At 36.6% G+C, this 25790-nt stretch overlaps 2 protein-coding genes across 2 annotated transcripts; one reads left to right on the top strand and one right to left on the bottom strand.

Annotated features, from left to right (window-relative positions):
- The first annotated feature begins 10888 nt into the window (after positions 1 to 10888).
- On the top strand, positions 10889 to 13342 carry LOC141486810 (uncharacterized). The gene is given in 3 exon segments (XM_074185377.1): positions 10889 to 11187; positions 12170 to 12324; positions 12327 to 13342. Coding segments are annotated over 3 exon segments (1227 nt in total). The 3' UTR covers positions 13100 to 13342.
- LOC111512214 (uncharacterized) lies at positions 11187 to 13471 on the bottom strand. The gene is made up of 2 exons (XM_023168313.2): positions 13337 to 13471; positions 11187 to 12095 (listed from the first exon to the last, which is right to left on the bottom strand). Exons 1-2 carry the CDS (start codon positions 13464 to 13466, stop codon positions 11263 to 11265), a joined length of 963 nt encoding a protein of 320 aa, XP_023024081.2. The 5' UTR covers positions 13467 to 13471; the 3' UTR covers positions 11187 to 11262.
- Between the last annotated feature and the right edge of the window lie 12319 nt (positions 13472 to 25790).

Raw genomic sequence — 25790 nt, 5'->3', positions numbered from 1 at the left:
TTGCAATAATGATTTCTCTCCCTCTAACGAAATTAAGAACGAGTCTGTACAAATCCGATGTTTCGTCTGAGTCCATCAGCAGTTTTGACAAAGTCGCTTCTGGTCAGGCCGCTCGAAACGCGTACAACAACAATGTACCCATGAGCCCTTTCGAACACTCCAGAAGGTTCGACCAGGATTTGGATCCTGACTGTTGCAGAATGGGGATTTCGTATCTTCATACACGACCGACAGTAGCGCAGTGTGCAGTGAGTGATGCTCTACTCTACTGCTACTGCAATTCGATTTTGCAAGCTCTGATAGCATGTCCATCACCTTATAACTTGCTGAACTGTCTAAGCAAAAACATCTCTTCGAACGTGAGGAGGCCATGCCGAGACTAGTTGAACAACGTATACGAATTAAACATTTAATGAAATAAAATACATAATCGATCATAGAACAAAAATATAAAAAAATATTTTCTATGATGAAACCCTATTACTTCATATGAGTAATTGAGAAAATCGTAATATATGTGTTATATGTGAATTGACATCTCAAACTCATCAAATTACAAGCGATAAGAGCTTTCTGCGGAAAGTGCTAATTGTGCAGTATCAGCAAAATGAACACGTGTGTTCCAGACAAAGCAAATGCTGACACTGTTCAAACACTGTTTTTCATATCAAACATTTAAATATACCCTGTGAGATTACAAAGTCGTTCATTATCAATTATTCGTTCTTAACGTACAGTTCACTTTCAATTGTTAATGTTCCAAAGTTTTTTTATATTATATTCTATTATTGTAATAAAGTGATGGATGTAGCCGTTACTACGTGGTAGGAGATCATAATGAAATTATCATTTATCTTTTCACTGAAATGAAGTGTTTAAAGAAATAAACCAATTTTCAGAAAATAAAAAGTGAAAAACGAAATATAACAAATTGGCGCAGACGTACGGATTTCTGAACGTTGCTAGAACAAAAAAATTCTAACTAGTAGCAGTGGATTCCAATCCTTCGAGGAAACAAAGAACAAAGCCCTCCGAGGAAACGCACAATCAATTACTTCAAGAACTAAGAGGAACCGAGGAGTCATCACTTGAAGAAAGTTTGACGTTCTGAAGCTCTTTGAAATGTATAAAATCGTATTATTTTTATTCATCATCCATGTAATGGACTAAACATATTCGTTCATAATTATCTTGGGTAGCGTCCCAGATTTTGTATATAACTCATCGTATCTTATCATCATTCTACGCCATAAACAAAAATTATTGTAGTATATTGTTGTAGATTTTGACTTTCATTTCATAAGGCTTTGTCAACCTCAATATTTTGTTTTCTGGGGGTCATAAAATCAAATTCTAGTGGCGCCTAACATTTTTTTTGTGCTATCAAACGATACTTAGTTCAGATTTGAACCCATGCCCAATGTAGCCAGACGAAGAGCTGCCGTTCGCTATGTGTATATATAAGTAAAATTTATGCCACAGAACTATCCTCACTTGGTGTTGAAATCAAGAATAAGAAAACTGAAGCTATTCAACAGATAACGAGACCTGCAAATGTCAAAAACGTTCAAACATTTTTGGGCACCATAAATTTCCTTGGCAGATTCATTGAAAATGTGGCTCAAGAAACTGCTCCTTTGCGAATGCTTTTAAAAAAGGACACATAGTGGACGTGGACTGAAAAGGCATTCCAGAAACTGAAAATCCTAATTGTAAAGGCTCCTGTCTTGAAATATTTTAATCATACTCTACACTGATGCAAGCTAATTTGGCTTGGGAGTATATATACCACAAAAAGGTCACCCAGTAGCATATTGGTCTACTTTTTTAACACAAAACTAACGCAACTATGCCCAAAAAGAAAAAAACTGTTGTCGATGGTAATATTCATTTTTACTTGCATAGCAGACCGTTTGTGGCAAGAACCGACCATAAGCTGCTTCTAGGGCTAGTCAAGAAACCAATTGAGACATTATCATCAGACCTCTGAAATATGATGCATCTTTAGAGTATATACCTGGAAAAAACATTACTTACCTGATCTGTTATCCGGAAAACCTACGGAAAAAACTGATAATACAGATTACTTGGATGAAAGAGTTATGAGATCAATCATTTTAGTGTCTAAGGAAAAAGAAGCAATTCTAAAAGACAGCATAGGAAAAGAAGCACACTACATCAGAAACGGCTGGCCTGAACACTTGTCATCAGTGAAGAAAATTGTTAAATCTTACTATCCCTACAGAGATGAGATTCATTAAATTGATAATTACATCTTCAAGGGACAACAGCTTATAATAATACCTGTGAACCTGCGTATAGAAATGCTTGATAAAATTTATCAATCTCATCAAGGCATCATAGCCTGCCAAAGAAAAGCACAACAATCCATGTTCTGGCCAAATGTCAACGAACATATAGCACAAACAGTATTTTCCTGTTTGACGTGCCTACAGTATAGTAGAATCAATGTCAGAACCCCTGCAGAACCATCAAGTACTGGAATTGTCGTGGAAGAAGATAGGAATCGACTTCCTACATGTAAAATATTTCAACTATTTCGTAATCTGCGACTACAACTCAAAATTTATAGAACTGGTTGAAATGTCAAGAAATGATGCTTCATCAGTTATACAAGCATTACAATCTGTGTTCAAATCACATGAAAAAGTTGACAGACAATGGACCACCATTTGACTCGATTAAATTCAAACAGTTTTTGAAAGAATTGAAATCTCTCATACCACGTCGAGTCCGTATCATTCCCAGTCCAATGGAATGATCAAAAGACACTCGGCAAGAGTGACAAATACCCTTACCACCTAGTAATAGAATACAACGGGACTCTCATCGCCAACTGAAATGATTGATGGGAGAAAATTAAGAGAAAATGTATCCCAAAGTAGAAGTAAATTGGAACAAAATGTTAGAAGATCTAAATAGATAGCAGTTAGCGGAAGCAGCAAGCTACAACAAGACTAAAAAGCACTTAGCCAACGGCATAAAATGGGTTCCTGGTCAAGTAATCCAACAACACAAAAGTCCTGGGAATTATATTGTGAGGTCAGAAGATGAAGGGGTTTACCGCCGAAACAGAATACACCTGAGGCCAATCATTTCCCCAAAGCCCGTGCCACATAGTACATCTGAATTCGACCGTGAGTCAACCTTCCAACAGGTCTTGCCTAGAGTTGTCTTCCCACTACAAGTAGTCAGTCAGAGCTGCCCAGTGAAGCAAATAGATACTTCAAATCGCCTTGTACACCAAGCACTATCAGTATGCCAATATTTTCTAGTCACAACCATACAAGAGTAACGTCTAGAGGCCGGGTCATAAAAACGCCAGTGAAGTTTATAAACTTATTGTAAATTACTTGTAAAGAGTATTTTCATTCAAACTTAGTTGTCACTTAAATGGGGGTATGTCATATATATGTGTTCCGAGTTCAGAGCAATCTACAAGTGTGAGTTGATATAATTTCAATAAATATTATTAACACATAATTTAGAGATAACTGAACAGTGTTGAGTCAGACAAATATTCAGTTGATGTTGGATAAGCGCAATGTTCAATTCTGGGACCATTGCTTTCCTCATTATTTCTCAATGACTTCCCAATAAATGTCGATAGGCGCTTTTGTCTCACCAATTTTGCTGATGACACAACATTTGGTATAGCTGAATCATCTATGGAGGATATGATTCTATCGGTTGAACTCGGTATTAGTGAAATGACAAAATACTGTCATTTCAATAAACTGATGCTGAATGCACAGAAAACAAAAATTATATTTCACATGTTTGTTCTCCAATATATGACACACTAGTATATTTTTGTTCCACGTCACATTTCAAAGATAAGTTTTTTTCTTCAATACATGTCTTACCTGCCCGTTTCTTGCCTACTCTGCCTCGCTTGACTCATTATTCCTTATTGTGCGAAAGTGTTCACATCTATTAACGGCCTATAACGGTCTATTAAATGCCGAAACCAATGAAGAGAACCAAACGAAAGTTATGGAAAAATCGTTCCCACGGATTACTGCTCTCACGGAAACATGATCTGCTGACAGCGGTTTTCCAAGAAATCCTTTTTTGGACTTGCGAGGCGATGTTCATCATTTTAACGTTCATTTTTATTTATTCTATTTGTAACTCTTGATAGAGAAAGTCGTTTTCAATTGTACATTTATTGAATAAATATTTTTTAAAAACACAATTCTCCGTTAAAAGTATTTAACTGGCGCAGTTGGTAGAATTTGTGCATTTCGTTAAAAGTAATTTTTCGCGACTTCTTGAGCACAAATTCGAAAAATCGTGATCCATCGAGGATTGTACCGGACGGACCACGAAACGACCCTACTTCTGGAAGCTAAAAAGAATCATTGGAGGAGGAACTGGAGACTATAAGATTTTGGACCACTAAAATAAACTGTAAGTGCCAAATTTCCTTTTGGCCTTTACTGATCCCTCTGCATAAGGATTTCGGTGAAGATGATTTAGGGCAGTTCATTGCGAACAAAATCGGTGTCTATTCTAGTCGAGTAATTTAAGAAAGAAAAAAAATCAATTTTGTTATTTTTTTTTTTAGGAAATTTCAATAAATTCGAATCTGAAGTCAATAATACAGAATTATTGATTGAATATTGATTCATGAACGAACTTGACGATATTTCAAATAGACTAGGTAATTTATCAGTACAAGAAAATTCAGTAGTTAGCGAAAGTAATTCTGAACCTGAACTACTATTACCAATAACAATAATGAACTGGGATCTTTTCAAGTCTCGACTCAATAATCTGAAACCTTTCGATGACATTCATTGCTGGATGTACAGGTATTCTCATAAATAATTTACATCTTAAAAACCCAAATGCTCTTGAAAACGCAATGGCGTATGTGAACGAATTCGAAAATTTTGAAAAGTAATATGGCACCGCCCAAGATAACTATAGAACCAAATTCAATACTCATACCAACAGACATACCCACATGACCAATGTCCCAACGAACACCACCGTTCAACAAACAACACCAAATCAATCACAAAGCGAATTAATTACTCCAACACCAATTTGTCGAACCCAAACTTCTCTCCGAGACCCATTTGGCCTAATCAACCAATAAATGTCCAACCCAGGCAACTACCACCCCGAAAATATCCTACTAATCGAGAAGTGTTTGGTACCCCTCAAAATGTTTTCAAACCCAAGCAAATTCCTCCAAATCAATTGCCAAAACCTGAACCCATGTCAACTACTTCTAGAAACGATGACATTTTAGACCCTGACGAAATCGCAAATTTTAAGACGGCGAGCGAACGCGACCAATCGATCTAGCTGAAATCAATCTCTCATGCAATAATGCCTTACCATATGTAGAAACCAAAAACCCAAAATTAAAACTACTTATCGATACGGGAAGCTTCGATCGATAATCAAACCTTCGATAATTGAAAAATGATTTCCAGATAAAATAAATCACTCCAATACCATTATAAAAACGGCAACTGGTTGTCAAAAGGTCAGATATCAAGCTTCAATACCACCTTTTTCTGAATTTAATACGGATTATGAAATTGATTTCATCTTATTCGATTTTCATGACTATTTCGATGGCGTTTTAGGACTGACAGATTCAATAAACATGAACCTGAATATCGATTTGATTAATAAGAAATTGATGGGAAAAATACTGAAATACCCTTCAACCCGGTGGAAAAGATGATAAAAAATCTGCCAGTGAGTGTGCATGAAGGCGAAATTTTGACAATCGAAGGAACTATGAAAAATCTCATTATTCCACAAATATTGATTATTGCTTAAAATGGATATGCCCCGATTGAAATTCAAAACCCTACCAATAAAACGATTTCAGTAAAATTACTCAAACCCCTACCTGTCACCCAATTTGTATCCTCGACATACGAAATATTCACCCTCGAATCTTTCACAAACCCCGACAGACAGACAGATGACCATTCCGTATCAAACGAAGCTGACCTGAATATCGCAGACTTAATTCTCATTGACCACATGAATTCAGAGGAAAAGACCGCTATAATCAGAGTATGCAAAGATTATTCTGATATATTTCTCAAACCAGGAGACGAGTTGACATTTACTTCAAAAATCGAACATGAGATAAGGACTACAGGTTGGACGATAGCAAGTGAAAATATATCGACAGACGGGCTTGAACCACCGACCAATAAGTCAGTCGCTTCGAGTGAGTAAATAAAGCATCCACGTCATACCGCTTGGCTACCGACCGAATGCATACCTGAGTTGGATTATAAATAGAATAATATCAACATAAGAATAGAAAGTGAACAAACTCGTTTTAATAAACATTTGATGATTGAACACATCACAGATTGACATTGGACATTGAGGTGCTAACATCAAAGTCGAGTCGACGTTGTGATTTGAGGTTATAGTGAAGTGAAAGCGAAGTGAATGCACAGAGAAGACAGTCAACTCGTGTTAGTTGATTCTCTGCGAAGTGCAGAAGTGCTGTCGTCGAATTTCCCCGGTGAGACCGGACAGGTGAGTTGCGATTTTACCTTTTATATCAGTGCGCGAACTGTTCAACGCGGAGACAGTTTCAATACAAAAATAGATATGGCCAGTATGGAGGAACTGGCGAACATGATTCTGGCCTATAGTAGGGTAGAAATCTTTAAAATCTACGAGCTAGTCGAAAAAGGACTAGAAACTAGAGAAGAAACAGAAGTAGAAGTGAGGAAACCCACGAAAACCAAAAGGCAGTCGAAAGAGGACCCCCCGGTGCCACAAAATAAGAGATATAAGAGAATACGAACTGAGTCAATCTCAGATTCGGAAAATACCTCCGATGAGGAAAATGACAGTGAGGAAATGGCGATTGATACACCGCCAAATCCCACACACGCAGAAGAGAATGCGAATTCCGAGCAAGAGCCAGAAAGCGCACCCGCAGAGGAGGCTAGGCCAGGTACCTCAACTCAGGTAACTGGAAAGGCAAAAGAAACAGTTGTACCTGTACCACCCCCAAGAGAGGTAAACAGACCACAAAGAGAGGACAACAACGAGTTACCTGCAAACACACAGGAAACTCAGAAAACGACGAACCCCCCGGCTATCACAATTAGACAGAAAGATAGCTGGACCCGGTTCAGAGAACAGGCAAACCAAGAAAAAATCGGATTCACCAAAGCCACCAACACGGTTGATGGTATCAGAGTACAGCCAACAGGAATCCCTGACTATAGGAAAATGATGGCAGGATGAAAAATGCGGACAACAAAGAGCTACCGTTGGTCCTAGTTTTGGTTCCTAAAACACAAGGACATATATACAATGTAGGAGACATTCTCAACATAAGAGTCCGAGCAGAGGCACAGCGACCAAGAACTACGGTAGGCCAGTGCTACCGTTGCCAGAGATTTGGTCACACACAGCGGAACTGCAAGGCAATTCCGATCTGTGTGAAATGCGCCGGACGTCATTTAACGGCCGAGTGCAAGCGAGACAAGCAGTTGCCTGCGAAATGCAACAACTGCAAAGGAGCTCACCCCGCCAGCTATCGAGGCTACATGCAGACAGCAGTTGCAGCTCTCGAGACCTGGTTCCTGGACTGGAAAATCCGTGTGAACCCCGCAAAAACACAAGCGATAGCATTAGGCAGGCAAAGCGCCCACCCAAATCTCAGAGTTATCATGGCAGGACAAGAAATCGCCTGGAGCCCACAGGTGAAATACCTAGGTCTAACGATAGACCGCAAGCTCACCTGGGAGAAGAAAATACAATCAGTGAAGACTAAAGTGAGCGCGGGGATGGCACAGCTATATCCCCTACTCAACCGCAAGAGCAAGCTAAGTCTTAAAAACAAAGTCTTACTTTATAAGACTGTGTTTAAACCAATGATTATGTATGCCTCAGGAGTCTGGTTGTTCTCCAGTATGACTCCTTTCGTGATCCTTCAAACTGCTACTTCGAGTGAAAGATTTCAAACAGATGCTACATTGAAATGGTTGTTCTCCAGTATGACTCCGTTCGTGAACTTTCAAATGATTTCTTCGAGTAAAAGATTTCGTACAGAATGTGCATTGAAACGGTTTTTGTCCAGTATGAATCCTCTCGTGTATCTTCAAAGAACTTTTATGAGCAAAAGTTCTTGAACAAATTTCACACACATGTTTGGCCATTGCCAGATCTTCACAATGTTCAGCTAATTAAGAATAACAGAACGATAACTACTACCAACTAGAAATGACATGATTCTGATATGTTCATCAATTTATATGAAATTCAACTGAGCAGGTACATTTTCCAATATTAATTACTATGACTTATGACGTCATCACCTTAACGTTGTAGGTACTTTCTCAAATTTATCAAATGAGCAGGTAGGGAATGAATTCACTTCACTTGATTGGATGGAAATCCTAACAGTGAAAAATTTTATATTGTATAGGAATTTTTGTGTACATTAAATATGGAATATACCTTTTATGATTCCACAGAATTGAAGGGAGGTGTCAATGTTAGCAACTCTGTACTTATATGAACAAACAAACAACCCTTTCTCTCATATGCTTTGTTAGTTTCATATATTTATCTGTTGAATCGTAATACTTCATTATGTTCCATATAGATGGCAGCACAAGATGTAACTATTTGTGGTTATTTTCACATGCTTTCAGTCGATCCCAGAGCTTCTGTTTTTACATTTCGTAGATATAATATTCAGATTTTTGTAAGCTTTCTTATGTACATCTATGATCATGTTGTATTAAGTATAACTATTGAATTTATAATAATTTGACATAGCTGTCGAGTCGAATGAAGGTGTGCAGAGGTGGTACAGTTTTTTTACGCTTATGGAATTTACAGGTCCCTTTTTTCAAGCTGGGGCATTTCTTGAAACACCCTTTCAAGCATATCCTAATTCTGGAATTACATTCAAGCTGGGAACATTTTCTGATCCCGGAATCACACTTCAAGCTGGATCATTTCCTGATCGTGGAAACACCTTTCAAAACTGGGGCATTCATTCTGACCACACGAAGCACCACACCCCAAAATACCTTTTGAACATCAAGCAATCACCAATAACTAATAAGATAAGTACACCAAACTGTGTACTCTCAGTGTTCATCATAATCATTATATTATTCATTCATACTTGTCTTATGACATGAAATAAATGCTATATTTTGTTTTATAGTACGTGTTATTTTCTCATAACTATTCATTACTGGTGGTGGCGCCCTAAAAAAGTAAACATTGTAAAGTCTCAATAACATCAATGCTATGTCCACTAACAGTGAATATATTCCAGTCTAACCCACCTGAAGAGAGCCTCTGCTGCTAGTTTGTGTTCACCTGCTATAGGAAACTTAACGTTACAATGATACTATAATTCAGATCACTTCCGACAATGAATAGAGGAAGGTGGGGAAATTGAGAACGGCGGGTAATTAAGAACACGTTAACAAGTCACACTTTCCCTCCTCCTAATCCGTCCCACATCTATTCAAAATACGCTTCCTGCGCGAGTGACAGTGGGAGGGGAAGGCCGCACGCATTTAGTCACGGTGGGTCAAACATTTTTTTGCATTTTTGTGTTCTTATACAATGGATGTAAATGTCATACTTCTGAGTACAATGATACTATATTCCGTAAGTTTATTGCATGGATAATCCGTTTTAAAACGCCATGTCGTATAAAATTCACTGAAAATTCTATCGAAGGTGGCGACCATTTTGATTTAAATTGTCAACTGTGGGTACTTAGGAACGGTGGGTGGCGGGTGATTGGGAATGTTCCCAATTACCCCTCACATTCTCAATTAATCCAGTGCTGCTAATTGTTTCAATATTTTTATTTCAATGTTATATATTTTTTTAGATGCCACGAAAATACATTCGGAAGACCGAGACGAGGTACGCAATCGGAGATCTTCGCCGTGCAGTAGAAAAAATTAAAAATAAAAGACTCACATTGGGCAAAGCCTCAGTTCTCAGTACCCAAAACAACTAAAAGAAACCGTAGTAAAGACACCAAAAATGAGCAAGAACAGCTTGAAACATACATTATTGAAGGCTGCCAGTCTTTCATGGCATAACACTGAGTTCTTTGCGCCGAATTGCTTTTTGATTTGTCGAGGCCAATAAGTTGAGACATAATTTTGACAAAAACACGCAGCTGGCAGGCAAAGATTGGTATTATGGATTTATGGCCAGACATCGATCTATCAGCTTACGTATGCCATAAGGTACCTCTATTAACAGAATAACAGCGTTTAACTCTAAACTCTACTGAAGTTAACATGTTTTTTGACCAACTAAAAATGATCCAAGCTGAGGACAATAGTCCTGGTCATCGCATTTACTTTCAAAAATATATCACGTTTCGCTATCACAGTAGCTTTGTCATAGTGAATTCACTATGAAATTTACTAGTCACTATGAAAATCACTGAAACAAGCTACTGTGATAGCGAAACAGGTCGTGATATATTTTTGAAAGTAAAGTTTTTGAAGTTCTATTCCTATGGATTTCAGAGTTGTTAACACTTAACAGAGGTCCAAACCTCTCAATATCAAATACAGAAAATCACTGAAGGAGTCTCTTGATATTAAGACTGTAAAGAAATAAAAAAATGCGTAAACTCCAGTTTCCAAGGGGATGCCTATCTCTTCGAAGTAACTGAAATTCAAGTACCTGGGTTATACCTACCCAATTGATATTAAGTCCCGCCGCACATGCCCACACTCGCACTCGTTCACGACACTGCGCCAATGTCGCTTTGACATTGGCGGGCACGTGTTTGTCCGCAGTTGCTTTCACGAGTCGTACATCAGTTAGTGTCTCTACCATTCGTAGACGAAAACGAAGTAAGATGGACGCGATTGATTTAAGTTCAGAATCAGACAGTGATAACGAGTTTTTAAATAGATTAGTGTTAATAAGATTATCCGAAAAAAAAATATGGAAGAGCTCTTACCTCTCCAAAAGAAAAACACATGGAGAATTCAAATTAACTTCTGAGTTTTCAGACGAAAAATTTAAAAATTATTTTAGAATGACTAGGAACGATTTTAAGGAAGTACATGCGATGATTGCTACAGATTTAGAAGATCACGGATATGGTGGTCATGAACGAATTAGTACTGAAGAAAAATTGGCCGTTTTCTTGAGGTAAGTTTATTATATAGGTAAATTGAAAAATTAAGTGAAACTATTCAAAGCACAATAATAATTTATAAACATAATTTACAAAGTTTGAAACACATTTTCATAAGTGTCAAATTCATTACCCTGTGTGATTATATTTGTTGTCCCACCTTCCTGTTGTTGTTGTATAGGAGTTGACGTATAATATGCATCATTATGTGGCTGTTGTTCTGCAGGAGAAGGCGTATATGATGAATAATATGATCCTACATCACTACTCTGTGAATAGGAAGAATGTGGACGAGGCGAATATTCCATCAAGTTTTTAGATTCTTCTTGGGAGACTAATGAAAATATGTTTGTTTTAATATTGTGTTGAGACAGTGGCGGCAATCTTTTTGTAGTCTCGTACATACTAATAAAAAAATGAAAAAGTGGATCATTTTTAACATTGCTTATGGTGACATTATTGGTGTTAACAATTAAGCGCTCACGTTCTTGCTGTCTTTTAGCTGCTCTACGTTCATGGTCCTCAATCGATTTAGTTAGTAAGTTATTTAAAGTGTTCTTTGTTCGTCGTCTTTTATTTCCTTGATCAGCTGCTGTACGAGTAGATTGTGATTCAGGGGTTTCATTAGTTTCTTCAACTCCTGATTCATGAATATCCGTATCACTAAAATTTTTTTGAATGTCATTTTCTATAGTATTTGAATTACTATGAGATGATTCGTCATTCAGTATGTCTTCATTAACATTGGTGTTACTTGGCCTATTTGCCATATGCGGGATTAAAAACGACATATTTTCTTGATAGCGCCATGCCTTTATATTAACAGCCCCTGATCCACTTTTCGGTTTCGACATTCTCTGCCGACGAAGTGCATCTCGGTGATTGTTCCTCAGTTTTTCCCAAGATTTATTGGCTTCACTTCCTGCAATAAAATTAGTCATCATTAATAATCACGACTATATAAAATATAATAAATGTATTTTTTTTTCTTTACAGATTTGTCGCGAGCGGTAACTCGTATCGGAGCATTGGTTATAGTTACAGAATGGGAGAAAGGACTATCTTAAATATTATAACCAAAGTATCTTCTGCTATTTGGAAGAACATGCAACCTATTTATATGCCGGAACCTACACTGGATATATGGGAAAAAATGCCGTCGATTTCCAAAATATATGGCAAATGCCTAATACTGTGGGCGCTATCGATGGAAAACACGTGACAATTAAGAAACCTATAAACAGTGGATCCTCATTTTTTAATTATAAGCAACATCATTCTATTGTGCTGTTGGCGGTAGTAGACGCAAACTATAAATTTGTATTTATTGATGTCGGTTCTAAAGGCAGATTTCCAGATGGAAATATATTTGATAATTGCATATTAAAGAGAAAAATGATGAACAGGCAGCTACACCTGCCCGAGCCCAAGGGTCTACCTGGAAGAGAAGACATAGTTGTGCCTTATGTTATTGTTGGTGACGCGGCATTTTCTTTAATGGAAAACCTTATGAGACCTTTTCCTCAAAAACAAGTGACAGACAATTATAGAAACAAAGTTTTTAATTACAGACTCTCAAGAGCAAGACAAACGGTTGAATGTGCATTCGGCATATTGAGTTCTCGGTTTAGAATATTTTTACGGCCATTTGAAATGAAAGAAGAAACAGTAGACAAAATTGTTATGGCGAGTTGTGTCTTGCATAACTATTTACGCACAAAAGGTATAACTAGATATATGGATGAGGACCTGGACCTGGAAAATGGAAATTTACCAAATTTTCCACAATTACTGCCTTTGCCGCGAGTGAGAGGACGCGTTTCGAAAAAGGCATTTGAAATAAGAGACCAATTTACGGATTATTTCAACTCCGTAGAAGGACGAGTGACTTGGCAAAACCACAGCGTGCAACGGGGCGCGTATTGATATCGTTCGACAATTAATACAATAATGGAACTTATAATTATTTTGTAAATGCACATATGAGTATATTTGATTAAATGTTAGAATTTCATATCTACCTACACAATGAGTTTTTGTTACCTACCTTTTTTAATACCTTACATAATCTATTTTATACAAATACTAGACTATATTTTATACCATGAACAAACAAACATCCACATTTATAACATCAGTAAGATTTATACAAGTAATACTTACCATCTTTGAGATTCATCGCCTCTGCGATTCGTTTCCAAATAGAATCCTTTAATTTTGTATTCATATAATCGCTATGTTTTACGTCGTATAAACATTTTTCGCTTCGAACAGCTTCAATAAGATCCTCCATTTTGCAAAAATACTCGCGACACTGCCACTCGAAAACAATGTCTCGGTCACCGGTCACCTAGCCGTCACGCGCGTACACGCTCATGTACGTGCCTGCGTCGACACGTGAGAGCAAATGCGGAGTTTGGTACTGGGCCATATGTTTTAAATACTGCCACTCGCACGCGGCTCGTGACGGCCAATGCGAGTGTGTGCATGTGCGGCGGGGCTAAGAATGCGTAACTGTGCTGGATAATGAATGGAATAAAATAAACATGAGAAAAGAAAGTGTACAAACTCAGTTCATTAACATTTGATGATTGCAATTACATGAGCTTATATATCAGTTAATTATCGATTTCAACATTTGGAAAAATATTTTGTAACGAGGGCAGCTGCTTATTTACATCTCAAACTGATTGTTTTCAATCAAAAAAATAATCGATAGTTAGGAATACTTGCCTATAAGTTACATTTGCATCCACAAAAAATGTCCTATACTATATCTCAGATATATTTTTCTGATCAATAGCCTAGGATTCATTGATGAAATATAATATAAATGAAAACAATTGATTGAAAATTAAAGAATATCCAAATACATGAAATTTAACAAGCTAAAAAATGAAATCCTTCAGTATGATTGCCTTCGTGAATTTTCAAACGGTCACTTCGACTGAACAATTCAAGACATATACGGCACTGAAAGGGTTTCTCTCCAGTATGACATCTTTCGTGAACTTTCAAAGTGTATTTTCGTGTGAAAGACTTCAAACAGCATTTACACTGAAATGGCTGTTCTCCAGTGTGACTCCTTTCGTGATTCTTCAAATTGCTACTTCGAGTGAAAGACTTTAAACAGATGCTACATTGAAATGGTTGTTCTCCAGTATGATTCCCTTCGTGAACTTCCAAACGGTCACTTCGACTAAAAACTTCAAGACATATACATCACTGAAACGGTTTCTCTCCAGTATGACATCTTTCGTGAACTTTCAAATTGGATTTTCGTGTGAAAGACTTCAAACAGCATTTACACTGAAATAGCTATATATATATATATATATATATATATATATATATATATATATATATATATATACCTTATAAAACTTACTTTTTTTAACCGATTGGAATGATTTTTTTTTGTTAGGTAGATATTCAAAAAGTCTATTAGGACACCAAATATCATGAATAAATCTCAATTTCCAGGGCCAACTCATCTTATTTTTCAAGGTCAAAAATCTAAAAAAATTACTAGCGATTTTTTTAGAAAAACTCTGACTACACCACTGGATTTGTGACATTTTCAAATGGGTAACATGTAAATTACGTTGAAATGCGTCAATCAATAAAAAACTTATAAAGGAATGAAATTTGAAAAATATGCCGTTTAATCAACCCACCAATTCATGTTCAGGAATTTTATGAAAATTCTGTATACTCCACTGGATTCAGGATGTCTTGAAATATTACTGATCACAGTTTCATCGAAATCTGTTCGGTAATAAAAAAGTTATAAAGGAATAAAATTTGAAAAATATGTTGTTCAATGGAATTTTAGCAACGTTCTTACTACACCACTGGATTATGGGCAATATTCAACAAAACATTATTTATTCAAATGAAATTCATGAGACGTTTATGGGAGAATCAATTTCCTTTCATAATGTATGTCGAACCATATCAATCAGTTTATCACAACAAACTTTAGTGTCAATGATTTCAAATGAATCTACAAAAAACTAACTACAAGTACATTTTTCTAATTGCTACAAACTAGCGGAAAACAATATTTTATTCACAATCAATGTAAAAATAGAAACCAAGAAGATACCGAATTGAAAAATAAATGAGTGCAATTCATATTCTGGTGGCCTCCACCAAACTTCCATCCAATTCAATGCATTTTTTAAAGTATTCCTCAATTGTTGTGGAGTAATTGCATCGCAAGCTTGCTGAATTCTGGTGCACAGTTCCACTCGATTCCTTGGTCGTGATTTGTAAACCTTTTGTGTAACATAACCCCAAAGGAAAAAATCGAGTGAAGTAAGGTCAGGCGATCTTGGTGGCCATCCAATTAATGTACTCCCCCTTCCTATCCAACGATTAGGGTAATTTTGATTCAGCCAACTCTTCACAATTCCCGCATTATGTATGGAACAACCATCTAACTGAAAATATAAATTTCTTGTTTCTGCAAGGGGAAGTTCATCTATTGCGTCCGAAAATTCATTCCTTAAAAATTGTAGGAAAATTGCGCCATTCATGTTGCCGTCGAAATGATCCAATTATCCTTTCATTCAGTATTCCACACCAAACGTTCACTTTTTCTGAATACTGCCTTTTACAGTTTATCGCCCAGTTAGGATTTTCAGTGGCCCAATAGCGAATATTTTGTGATGAAACCACTCCATTTGTTGTGAAACTAGCTTCATCACTAAATAACATTTTCTTTAAAAATTGCCTGTCATTAAGATACTCGCCCTGGGCCCATAAGCAGAATTCCAATCGTTTTTCTTGATCACCTAGTTCCAGAGTATGTAAAAACTTTGGTTTAAATGGCCTCAATTTATTTTTCTTCGGACATCGCCTAACATTCTCCCTAGGTTAGTTTAAATCTAAGCTGGCATCCCTCAAACTACTATTTGGAATATATCTGAAGTAATCTAATATAGTCTGGTTATTTTCGTTCCTTCTTCGTATATTGTTCTTTAAAATATATGTGGTTACTGCTCCAGTCCGATTGAAAACTTGGTTCATTTTATGTACCGTGCTGTTACTTATGGCTGGACGATTTGGGTGTCTTTCATTGAATATTCTAGTTACTTCTCTTTCACTCCGGTAATCATCACCGGAAAGACGTATAATTTCGATTTTTTCTTGAATTGACAATTGAACCATTATCTGTTTTTATTTTGAAACACAAATTATTCAGTTCACTAATGGTGCGTAACAAAATGACAATTTAACAAAATGACAATTCATGCGCAAATAAATAGATGAGAAACTGTAAGTCACAGCTAACTTGTTTATTTCATTAATGCATTCTGAATAACAGGCAGTTAAAATTGCAAATCTCATTTTTTGCTATTCAACAAAAGGAAGAAATCACAGCTGATGTTACCTTCTGGAATGATAATAATTATTATTCATTGCATATTTTTTTCGTTATAATTTCTATTGGGAGTACATTAGACTTGTCTTATATTGTTGAAATTGTTTTCATGAAGATTAACCAGGAGTTCTCTCCTGATTGTACTTGTTTATGTATCCACTCCACTTCGAGAAATACCTATAGACTATTTTTACCATCATGATTTTCAGATGTTATAATTGTACGACATTGCAATAATCACCCCAATAATTTTTTCAATAATCAACAGTGGTGTAGTAAGAACATTGTTAAAATTTCATTTTACAACATATTTTTCAAATTTCATTCCCTTATAACTTTTTTATTACTGAACAGATTTCGATGAAACTGTGACCAGTGATATTTCAAGACATCCTGAATCCAGTGGTGTATTCAGAATTTTCATAAAATTCCTGAACATGAATTGGTGGGTTGATTAAACGGCATATTTTTCAAATTTCATTCCTTTATAACTTTTTTATTGATTGACGCATTTCAACGTAATTTACATGTTACCCATTTGAAAATGTCACAAATCCAGTGGTGTAGTCAGAGTTTTTCTAAAAAAATCGCTAGTAATTTTTTTAGATTTTTGACCTTGAAAAATAAGATTAGTTGGCCCTGGAAATTGAGATTTATTCATGATATTTGGTGTCCTAATAGACTTTTTGAATATCTACCTAACAAAAAAAAAACATTCCAATCGGTTGAAAAATGTAAGTTTTATAAGGGTGCTTCCATCTTAAATGGGTCACACTGTATATAGAATTTAATTTCATATCGAATATTTTATTAATACGTTTCTGAAACATTCTGCGATCAGTGCTCTGGAATTCATTGAAGAAATGAAAACGCCATATTATGTGTTACAATTGTAACTAATGTAGTGTATTATATATGTAAAGCTGTCAACGCCACACATTGTAACATACAGTTGAAGATGGTCCCAGGACGCAATAACTAGGTCTCATTACGCGTGCTCAGTGTACTTTTTTTGTGATCAGTAGAAAAAAGGAACAGTTGACCGTATAAATCGAGAGACAGTACAAAGTTATGCAGTACCGTGTATTTTTTTTGAATTACAAAATGGCCGCCAGTTACTTATCGACGATTCCAAAGCTACGAGGACGTGAAAATTATGAGGAAAGGGCGTATGCAATGGAAAACTTCCTTATTTTAGAAGGACTTCATAAGTGAATCGACGCAACAGAGACTGATACGGTGCAGTATTCAGAGACTAAGGCGAAGGTAGTGTTATACCTGGAGCCATCCTTGTTTGTCCATGTCAAGGAAGCGGAAACAGCTAAGGATGTCTGGGATAGATTGAAGGACCTGTATGAAAACAATGGGTTTTCAAGAAAAATTGGCTTGCCACGTGTTCTAATTTCCTTGAGGTTAGAAAATTGCTCATCCATGGAAGAATATGTGAATCTAGTGATCGAGACATCCCAGAAACTTGATCGAACATTACTAAAGTTGGATACATCACTAGTTGGTACTTTGCTGTTAGCTGGTCTGCCGGAACGTTATTCACCAACGGTAATGGCGTTAGAGCATAGCGGAATCGATATAACAGTTGACCAAATTGAAAACAAGTTGCTCGATGTGTCACAAGATGGCAGCACATCTTCCGGTGCGTTTGTCAGTAGATATGGCAACAGTGGGAGCAATGGTGGCAGTCGTCACGGTCAAAGCTGTCAATGTCAGGGCTGTCAGAGTAAAAAACGACAGAAGAATCCAAATAGATCGCAGAATGTAAACAACAAAGACAAAAGTGCAATAATTTGTTATAAATGCAAGAAATCGGACTATTATATGTCTAGATGTCCTCAAAATTAGAAATCAGACAAAAGTGGCGAAAACAACAAAGCTAGGAGTGCATTTAGTGCTGTTTTCTCGAGCTCATAGTTTGACATTGGACACTGGTACATATATTCTGGTGCGAGTTTTCAGTATGTTCCTGATCTCACTACCAATTTACTGTCAGTGAGTAAATTGCTCGAAAATGGAAACATGGTAAATTTCGAGAAGGATTGTTGTAAGATCTACAACTGTGACAATGTGTTGGTGGCTGAAGCTATCATGACAAATGGTGTGTACAAAATGAAATTTTTAGAAAAGGCTAGTTTTGCTGGACAAGCAAAAGCTGTATTTGGTGAAGTTTGGCACGAAATAATGGGCCATATTAACTCAACCTACATAAACAAAATGAGAGATGGGTTAATTGATGGTGTGAACTACAGTGACCAGGTAAACATTGAAAAAACAACTGTGAAGCGTGTTGTGAGGGGAAGCAGACTTGTCAACCCTTCAATCACAGTGGAACCAGAGCATCTGGACTTTTAGATGTAATTTACAGAGATTTGGCAGGACCAATGAGGACAACATCCATAAGTGGGTCTAAATACTTTCTAATGATGCAGGATGATTTTAGCAGAATGTCCTTTGTTTATTTTTTGAAGTCTAAGGATAAAACCTATTAACCCCGCGTAGGTCGCGCTCGATCTCTCAGATGTATGACGCATGTGTTTTCAAATTATATCTGTAATTCGCCGAATTTTAAACTGTGCTTCTTGCTATATGTGTTTCTTTTATGCATTCATGTGGCTAACGTTAGTAGGTCTCTGCAGTGTGACTTGTAAACAGCTGATTCCTAACCTCTTTTGTATTTACATCTGACAGATACTGCTGCAGCCATCAACGGAATGATAGTTCTTGCTGATAATAAAAATGCCTTTGCAAATAGGAGGGAATATCTATAGATGCTAGTTCACAGTTTAGTTGCAGAACATCTTGGACGTAGGGGACAAATAAAAAGTCTTCCAACACATCTACAACAGGCACTCAACAAGTATAATTCTGTTTCAGAAAAAAAGCATTCTCCACAAAAAGTAGATAACATCAGAAAAACCTGCAGACCGTGCTATTCAAAAAGTAAAACAAGAAGACTGACAAAGTACAGATGCCGCAAATGTGAAGATTATTTTTGTTTAGAACATGCCACAATGCTCTGCCAAAAATGTTTCGATGAGGACACTAATCAAAGTTCAAATTCTGACTGAAACGATTATTTCTGATTTTTGTTATGTTTTTCTATTCAAGCATTATTCATCACATGTTATGTTAAACGTATATGGTGTTCTACCTTAAATCATGTTTTTATTTTATTATAAGGTTAAGGTTTGCTTTTATGTTTATATAAGAATTTATTAATTTATGTTGACTTTTTCTAATTCAATAAAAGTACCTCATATTTGTTTTTGTTTTCATTAATACGACAGTAGTTCGATAGAATATCATTTTTAGGTTCATACATCTGAGAGATACCGCGCGACCCCCTATGATCCACAACAACACGCGACCTACGCAGGGTTAAAAATTCAAAGAATTCAAATGCATGGGGGAAAATCAGCTAAAGAGGAAGATCAAAGTTTTTTGTACCGATAATGACAAGGAATATGTGAATGCTAAATTCAAGCATGCAAATGAAATGCATTATTCTTCAAACTACAAACACCTACACCACAGCAGAATGGGCTTTCTGAAAGACTCAACAGAATGTTGGTTGAAAAAGCCAGATATCTACTCTATGAAACTGGCTTGGAGAAAGTTTTTTGGGCAGAAGCGGTATACAGGTATAAAGCCTGTTTTCTGCGAAACAAGTCTGTGGTAAGCAGCTTGTAGGAGGTGGAATCTCATGGGAATGTAATAAACAGCGAACTGTAGCTTTAAGCAGTACTGAAGATGAATACATGGCTATCACAGAAGCTTAAAAGGAGTTTTGTAGTATATTATTTTGCATTGGTCGCGCCATGTAATGTAAAACTGGCAACGCCACACATTGTTACAGACAGTTGAAGATGAGTTCAATAAATGTCATAGTCATGTTAATGTGTTTCTGTTATTTTCCACTTTTCATGAATAAGTTAAAATAACTGCAATAATGTATTTATCAATCTCTCAGAAAACCTGTCAGATTTGACGAAAGTATATTCAGTTTTGTGTTGGTTGGCGTAAAGTTGAAAAATGGTTCAATTTTCAAATGCAGAAAAGTTGGATATATGTATTTATGGCGAAGCAAGAAGGAACTCAAAAGAAGCAGTGAACATATACGCTAATCGGTATCCTGACAAAAAAATTACCGTCAGACAAAACATTCGCAGGCTTAGCCAGCGGAAGCGAAAAAAACAAAAAATGGCTACTGATGAGAATCACAGTGTTGCAGTGCTAGGTCAAATAGTGTTGGAACCATATAGTTCTACCAGAAAAGTAGCAATGCATTGTAACATTTCGAAATCATCAATACAACGAATTTTGTCAAAAATCAAATTCCATCCATACAAAATACATTTGGTTCAAGGACTACATCCAGGCATTAATCTTCATGTTTCATTTTCAATAACTAAAATATTCCCACATTCAGGAGATGCTGATGGAAGAGTGAATTTCATTGCATGGTTGTCCACCCGTATTCATGATGATGATCAGTTTCTGAAAAAAATATTATAGGGTGATGAAAGCCGTTTCCATAACAACGGTGTAAAAAACAAACTTAATTGTCACTATTGGTATGACGTACCCTCTTTGGGTGCAAGAAACGAGATTTCATTCTGTGTGGGGGGTTAATGTTTGGTGGGAATCATTAATGGGAATCATACTTGGTTTTTCTACAACATGTGTTGCCGAATCTCTTGGATAATTTACCAATACAAACTCGACTGAATATGTGAATTCAACAAGATGGGGCACCTCCACATAATATAATAGAATAGTTACCCAATATTTGGATGATACTTCTAGTGGGACATGGATTGGAAACAAGGGTTCAATACTATAACCAGCTCGAAATCTAGATATTACTCCGCTAGATTTATTTTTGTGTGGATATATCAGACTTAGTTTATATACGACGTCCACAAAATGAGGAGGATTTGAAAAATAGTATCACAAATGTTCGTGCTTCCATAACACGAGAGACGCTTGTAGCTGTCACGAATCGAGAATTAGTAGAAAGATGCAATATGTGTATTCTACGTGAAGGGAGACAGTTCGAACACTTACTAAAATGATTCTTGTCATCACTAATCGATTTCGTCATCATCATGTTAGTCGAGTTATGATCAAAGTAAAATATTTTTTGTTAATTTGAAACATTTATTTTAATTTGTACAGAAATCCGCAACTAGATAAAAGTGAACAGACAATGGAATCGTAACTAATGGATTCATTTCATTAAACTCGTATTAATGCATTCATTTTGACTTATTCATGGCCCTCTTTATGATATACCATAAAATTGTATTTTTCATCAGTATTCAAGAAAACTACAAGTGTGTTATATGGCTTAATTCAGAATTTAATGCAGAATCCAAAAACAAATCGGAAAATCTAGGTTACCATTTAAAAAAATTGGCGTCGGTGTCGCGACGCCCTAATGGATAACGCCTTTTGCTGGATCTCTTCGCAAATAAGAGGACCCTTTGACATCAAAATCATCTGCCTTCACGAAATATGGATATTCTCCCTCATTTTTCAGATATTTGCCCGCAGAGTTTCATATGGGACACCCTATATATATATATATATATATATATATATATATATATATATATATATATATATATATATATATATATATATATATATATATATATATATATATATATATATATATATATATTTCGGTATGACTTCGTTCATGAATCGTCAGAGTTTTATTTCTAGTGAAAATTTTCGAACAGATTCCACATTCAGTGTGACTCCGTATGTGAACTCCCAAACCACAATGTTGGGTGAAAGAATTTGAACAAATTGAACAACAAAACGGTTTTTCTCCAGTATGACTTCTTTCGTGAACTTTCAAATTACCAATTTTGCGTGAATGATTTCGACTATATTCCATATTGGAAAGGTTTTTCTCCAGTATTACTTCTCTCGTGCACTCTCAAATTACAAGTTTGTGTGAAAGACTTTGAACAGGATGTACAGTGAAACGGTTTTTCTCCAGTATGACTTCTTTCGTGAACTTTTTGCGTAAAAGATTTCGAACAGATTCCACATTTAAGTGGTTATTCGTGGATTCTCAAATAATATTTTGGGCGAAAGATTTTGGGCAAAATCCACACTGAAAATATTTTTGTCTGTGCTGTATGGCTTGCCGTTCAGCTTTCACTTTTTGTTCAGCTTTCGTAGAGAACGGACGTGTTGCGGAGCTAAGAGTTTTGAACGTGGCATATGTGTTGTATACATCACTAAAAAAGTGAAGGCGAAACAGTGTTGTGTTAGAGACACAAAGTAGTGCATAAAACATTTGCCAACCCAACTGTGAAATAGACAAATTAAAAACGAACATAAAACAGTGCCATCAATAGTCATCAGAAATATTCAATATTTCGTGCGAACAAATCATATTTTATCGTACTTCAGCTCAAAAACGCGATAAAAGCAACGAAAGTTTTTAAGAATTCTTATCTGCCGAAAGGCGATAGTATATCATCTTTTAAAACTCAGGCCCGGTTTGTACGGGAAATAAATTCACGGACTGAAAGACTTTATAAAACATTTTCCGAAAGATATATGAATTGGAAATCTGATTATGGACAAGAAACGGAAAAATCATATCGGGGGTGGAGAAAACTGCAGTGAGGAGACTGAAATTTTTCTACCAAAGTTGAGATTATCCAGAAAACCGAAAAAGAATGAAGAGAGAATTGCAAAGAAACAAAAGATGATTGAAACAGTTTTGCAAGAGACCAGAACATCAGTGGAGGAGGACTCAGTAAAAAAGATGCTCAATAAATCAGGAGAGAGAATGGACCAACTATTGAACGAACTAAATCGTACTGTCTACCAAGAGAGAGGTACGGTTAAAGAATCAACTGGACAAGTGGAGGACGATCGACCAGAGGAAAGGATACTCAAGCGAATACCAGAAAAGAGTACGTTGAACATGGCAGACAGGATTGGGGAGATGGTTAAAAGCATCCACCGGGCTACTACCAGATTCTCCAGTGGGAAAGTGCAATTCAACAAGGAAGAGCAGACAACGGTAAGTGGCAGCCTGAAATCTATTGTGAAGATGAGTGGAAAAATGTGAAGTAAAATTGTTGAATATGAAACGAAAGAGGCAGATGAACGAAAGAACTTGAAAATGTATGGAGCGAGAGAGAGAGAGGTATTAACAGCATTGACTATCAGGTTAGAAGTTATAACAGGATGGTTAAATGGAATAGGTCAAGAATGACAAAATATGAAAAGAACCTTTATTAACGGACAATTGAAAAAAAATGGGACCTCCTATCAAGGGCAAACAGAGCAGACGAAACGAACTGAAATGAACGAGGCGCCGTCAGGCGTCTCTGGGATAATAACGGATGGATCTATTGGATTCACAACTGAAATGGACACAAACTTGGGAACTGACGCTGGATTTCAGGCGGCAGAGGGATCCAGGACAAAAAGAAGAGAAAAAACAGGGGCGAAAGGACCTACCCCAAGGAGACTGGAAAGAACAAGGAAAGAATAAAGAGAACAGGGTGGAAGACTTCTCCCCCCATAGAGGAAGAAATAGTGTTGAGCAAATCGAACTAAGAAGATAAGACGCCGACCATAAGAATAATTAGCGAACGATTCCGTAGCGAAGGGTGTACTAGCTACGTAGAGGCTATCACCCGAAATCGCCTCGAAGTCGTTGTGCTTGAAGGTAATACGGAAGAAGGAAGACAGAAAATAAAAGACGTGCTCCGGAATGACAGCAGTGTGAATGTGAAAGAAGGAGCAAGACCAGATCCCCATGTCCTTCTTACTGGTGTTGAGAAGGGACATGGGGATAGGGAATTGATCCAGCTCCTGCTAGAGCAAAACACCGAACTGAGTGAAGACCTCTCGCTGGAGAGCATGAAAGAGATTATAGTACGTAAGAGGAAATAATGCAGGTTAAACGAATGGAAGGAAAATATAATTCTAGAAGAGAACGCAACACTCTTCCGGAGGTTCATGAACTTAGGAGTGGTTGGCCTAGACCTGGTGAGCATCCATGTGGAAGAGCATAGTAGCGTTGCTGTGTGCTACAAGTGCTGCCACTTTTGGGCATACAGCAAAAGTGTGTAGACAGGAGCCGGCGTGCAACAAATGTGGAAAACATGAGGGAAAAGAGTGCAAGGGTGATCGAGGACTCAACTGTATCAACTGCAGAAGGGTCTGGGTGAATGAAAGGAGGCACTCGCCGTTAGACCCGAAGTGTTCCGTATACTTGAGGAGGGTAGAATTGCAGCGGAGGAGAACGAATTACATTCCTAGTTATGAAAATTAATGTGGGTAAAGGGACACCCAGGATATTATTGAATTTTTGGAATGGTCTTTTTTTAAAAATATACCATATGTTACCCCTATCTTATACCGTTTTCAAGTTATTAGACGTCGATTAATGGTGAATTCATGCACGACGTAACTTAGTCTTAACATAACTTAATCATAAACTTAAGATGAAACTATAATATTTTATGGTAATGTTCATGTACGCGACTTACGGACTTAAGAGTGACTTAAGAAAGTTATAAGTTGGCCAACTTTCAATTCTTCGTGCAAATCAGGTTCTGCGACTTCTGCGCATGTTCATTAGACATCTTAACGAAGACGAAAAATAAAATGATTATTAGATAGAGGAAGATGGTAGAAAAAACCACCTTCGTCATAAATTGCCAACTGGAAACGTCGATTTTTTTCGAATTATGCTGTGAATATCGCGAACTGGAAATGGTTCTAATTATTTAAATAACTCATAGTTCAGTTCAGAATTAAGATACACTACCGAATTAAATGCTCGAACGACGAGTGCCGAGATAATAAATACACGTTCTACACTTGTGTCCATCTTTATGTTGAGATGTGCATGAACACCCAAAAAGTATTTTTAAGGGAATATTAAATTCAGTCTGAAGTTAGGATTAAGTTACTTCGTGCATGAATTCACCAAAACCCACTTGGATCAGTTGTTACTGTAAATACCTATCCTATGAAAGCTAATATTTTTCAAGTAAGCTATGGAAATGACAACTATTTTATGTTTGTTCAGTGATATTTCTTTAACAGAATAATCAAAATGGTTTAGTGAGGAAGAAAAAGTTCAAATATATACTTGTTATATACAAAACAAAAACAATAAACGTGCAGCAAAAAGAGCATATAGGGTACTGTATCCAAATCGTCCAA

This window comes from Leptinotarsa decemlineata, unplaced genomic scaffold (genome assembly GCF_025532065.1).
Source record: "Leptinotarsa decemlineata unplaced genomic scaffold, Ldec_3_MD MMD2_tig00026374_RagTag_RagTag, whole genome shotgun sequence".
Classification (NCBI taxonomy): Eukaryota; Metazoa; Arthropoda; class Insecta; order Coleoptera; family Chrysomelidae; genus Leptinotarsa; species Leptinotarsa decemlineata.
This window is presented reverse-complemented; position numbering and strand designations above follow the sequence as displayed.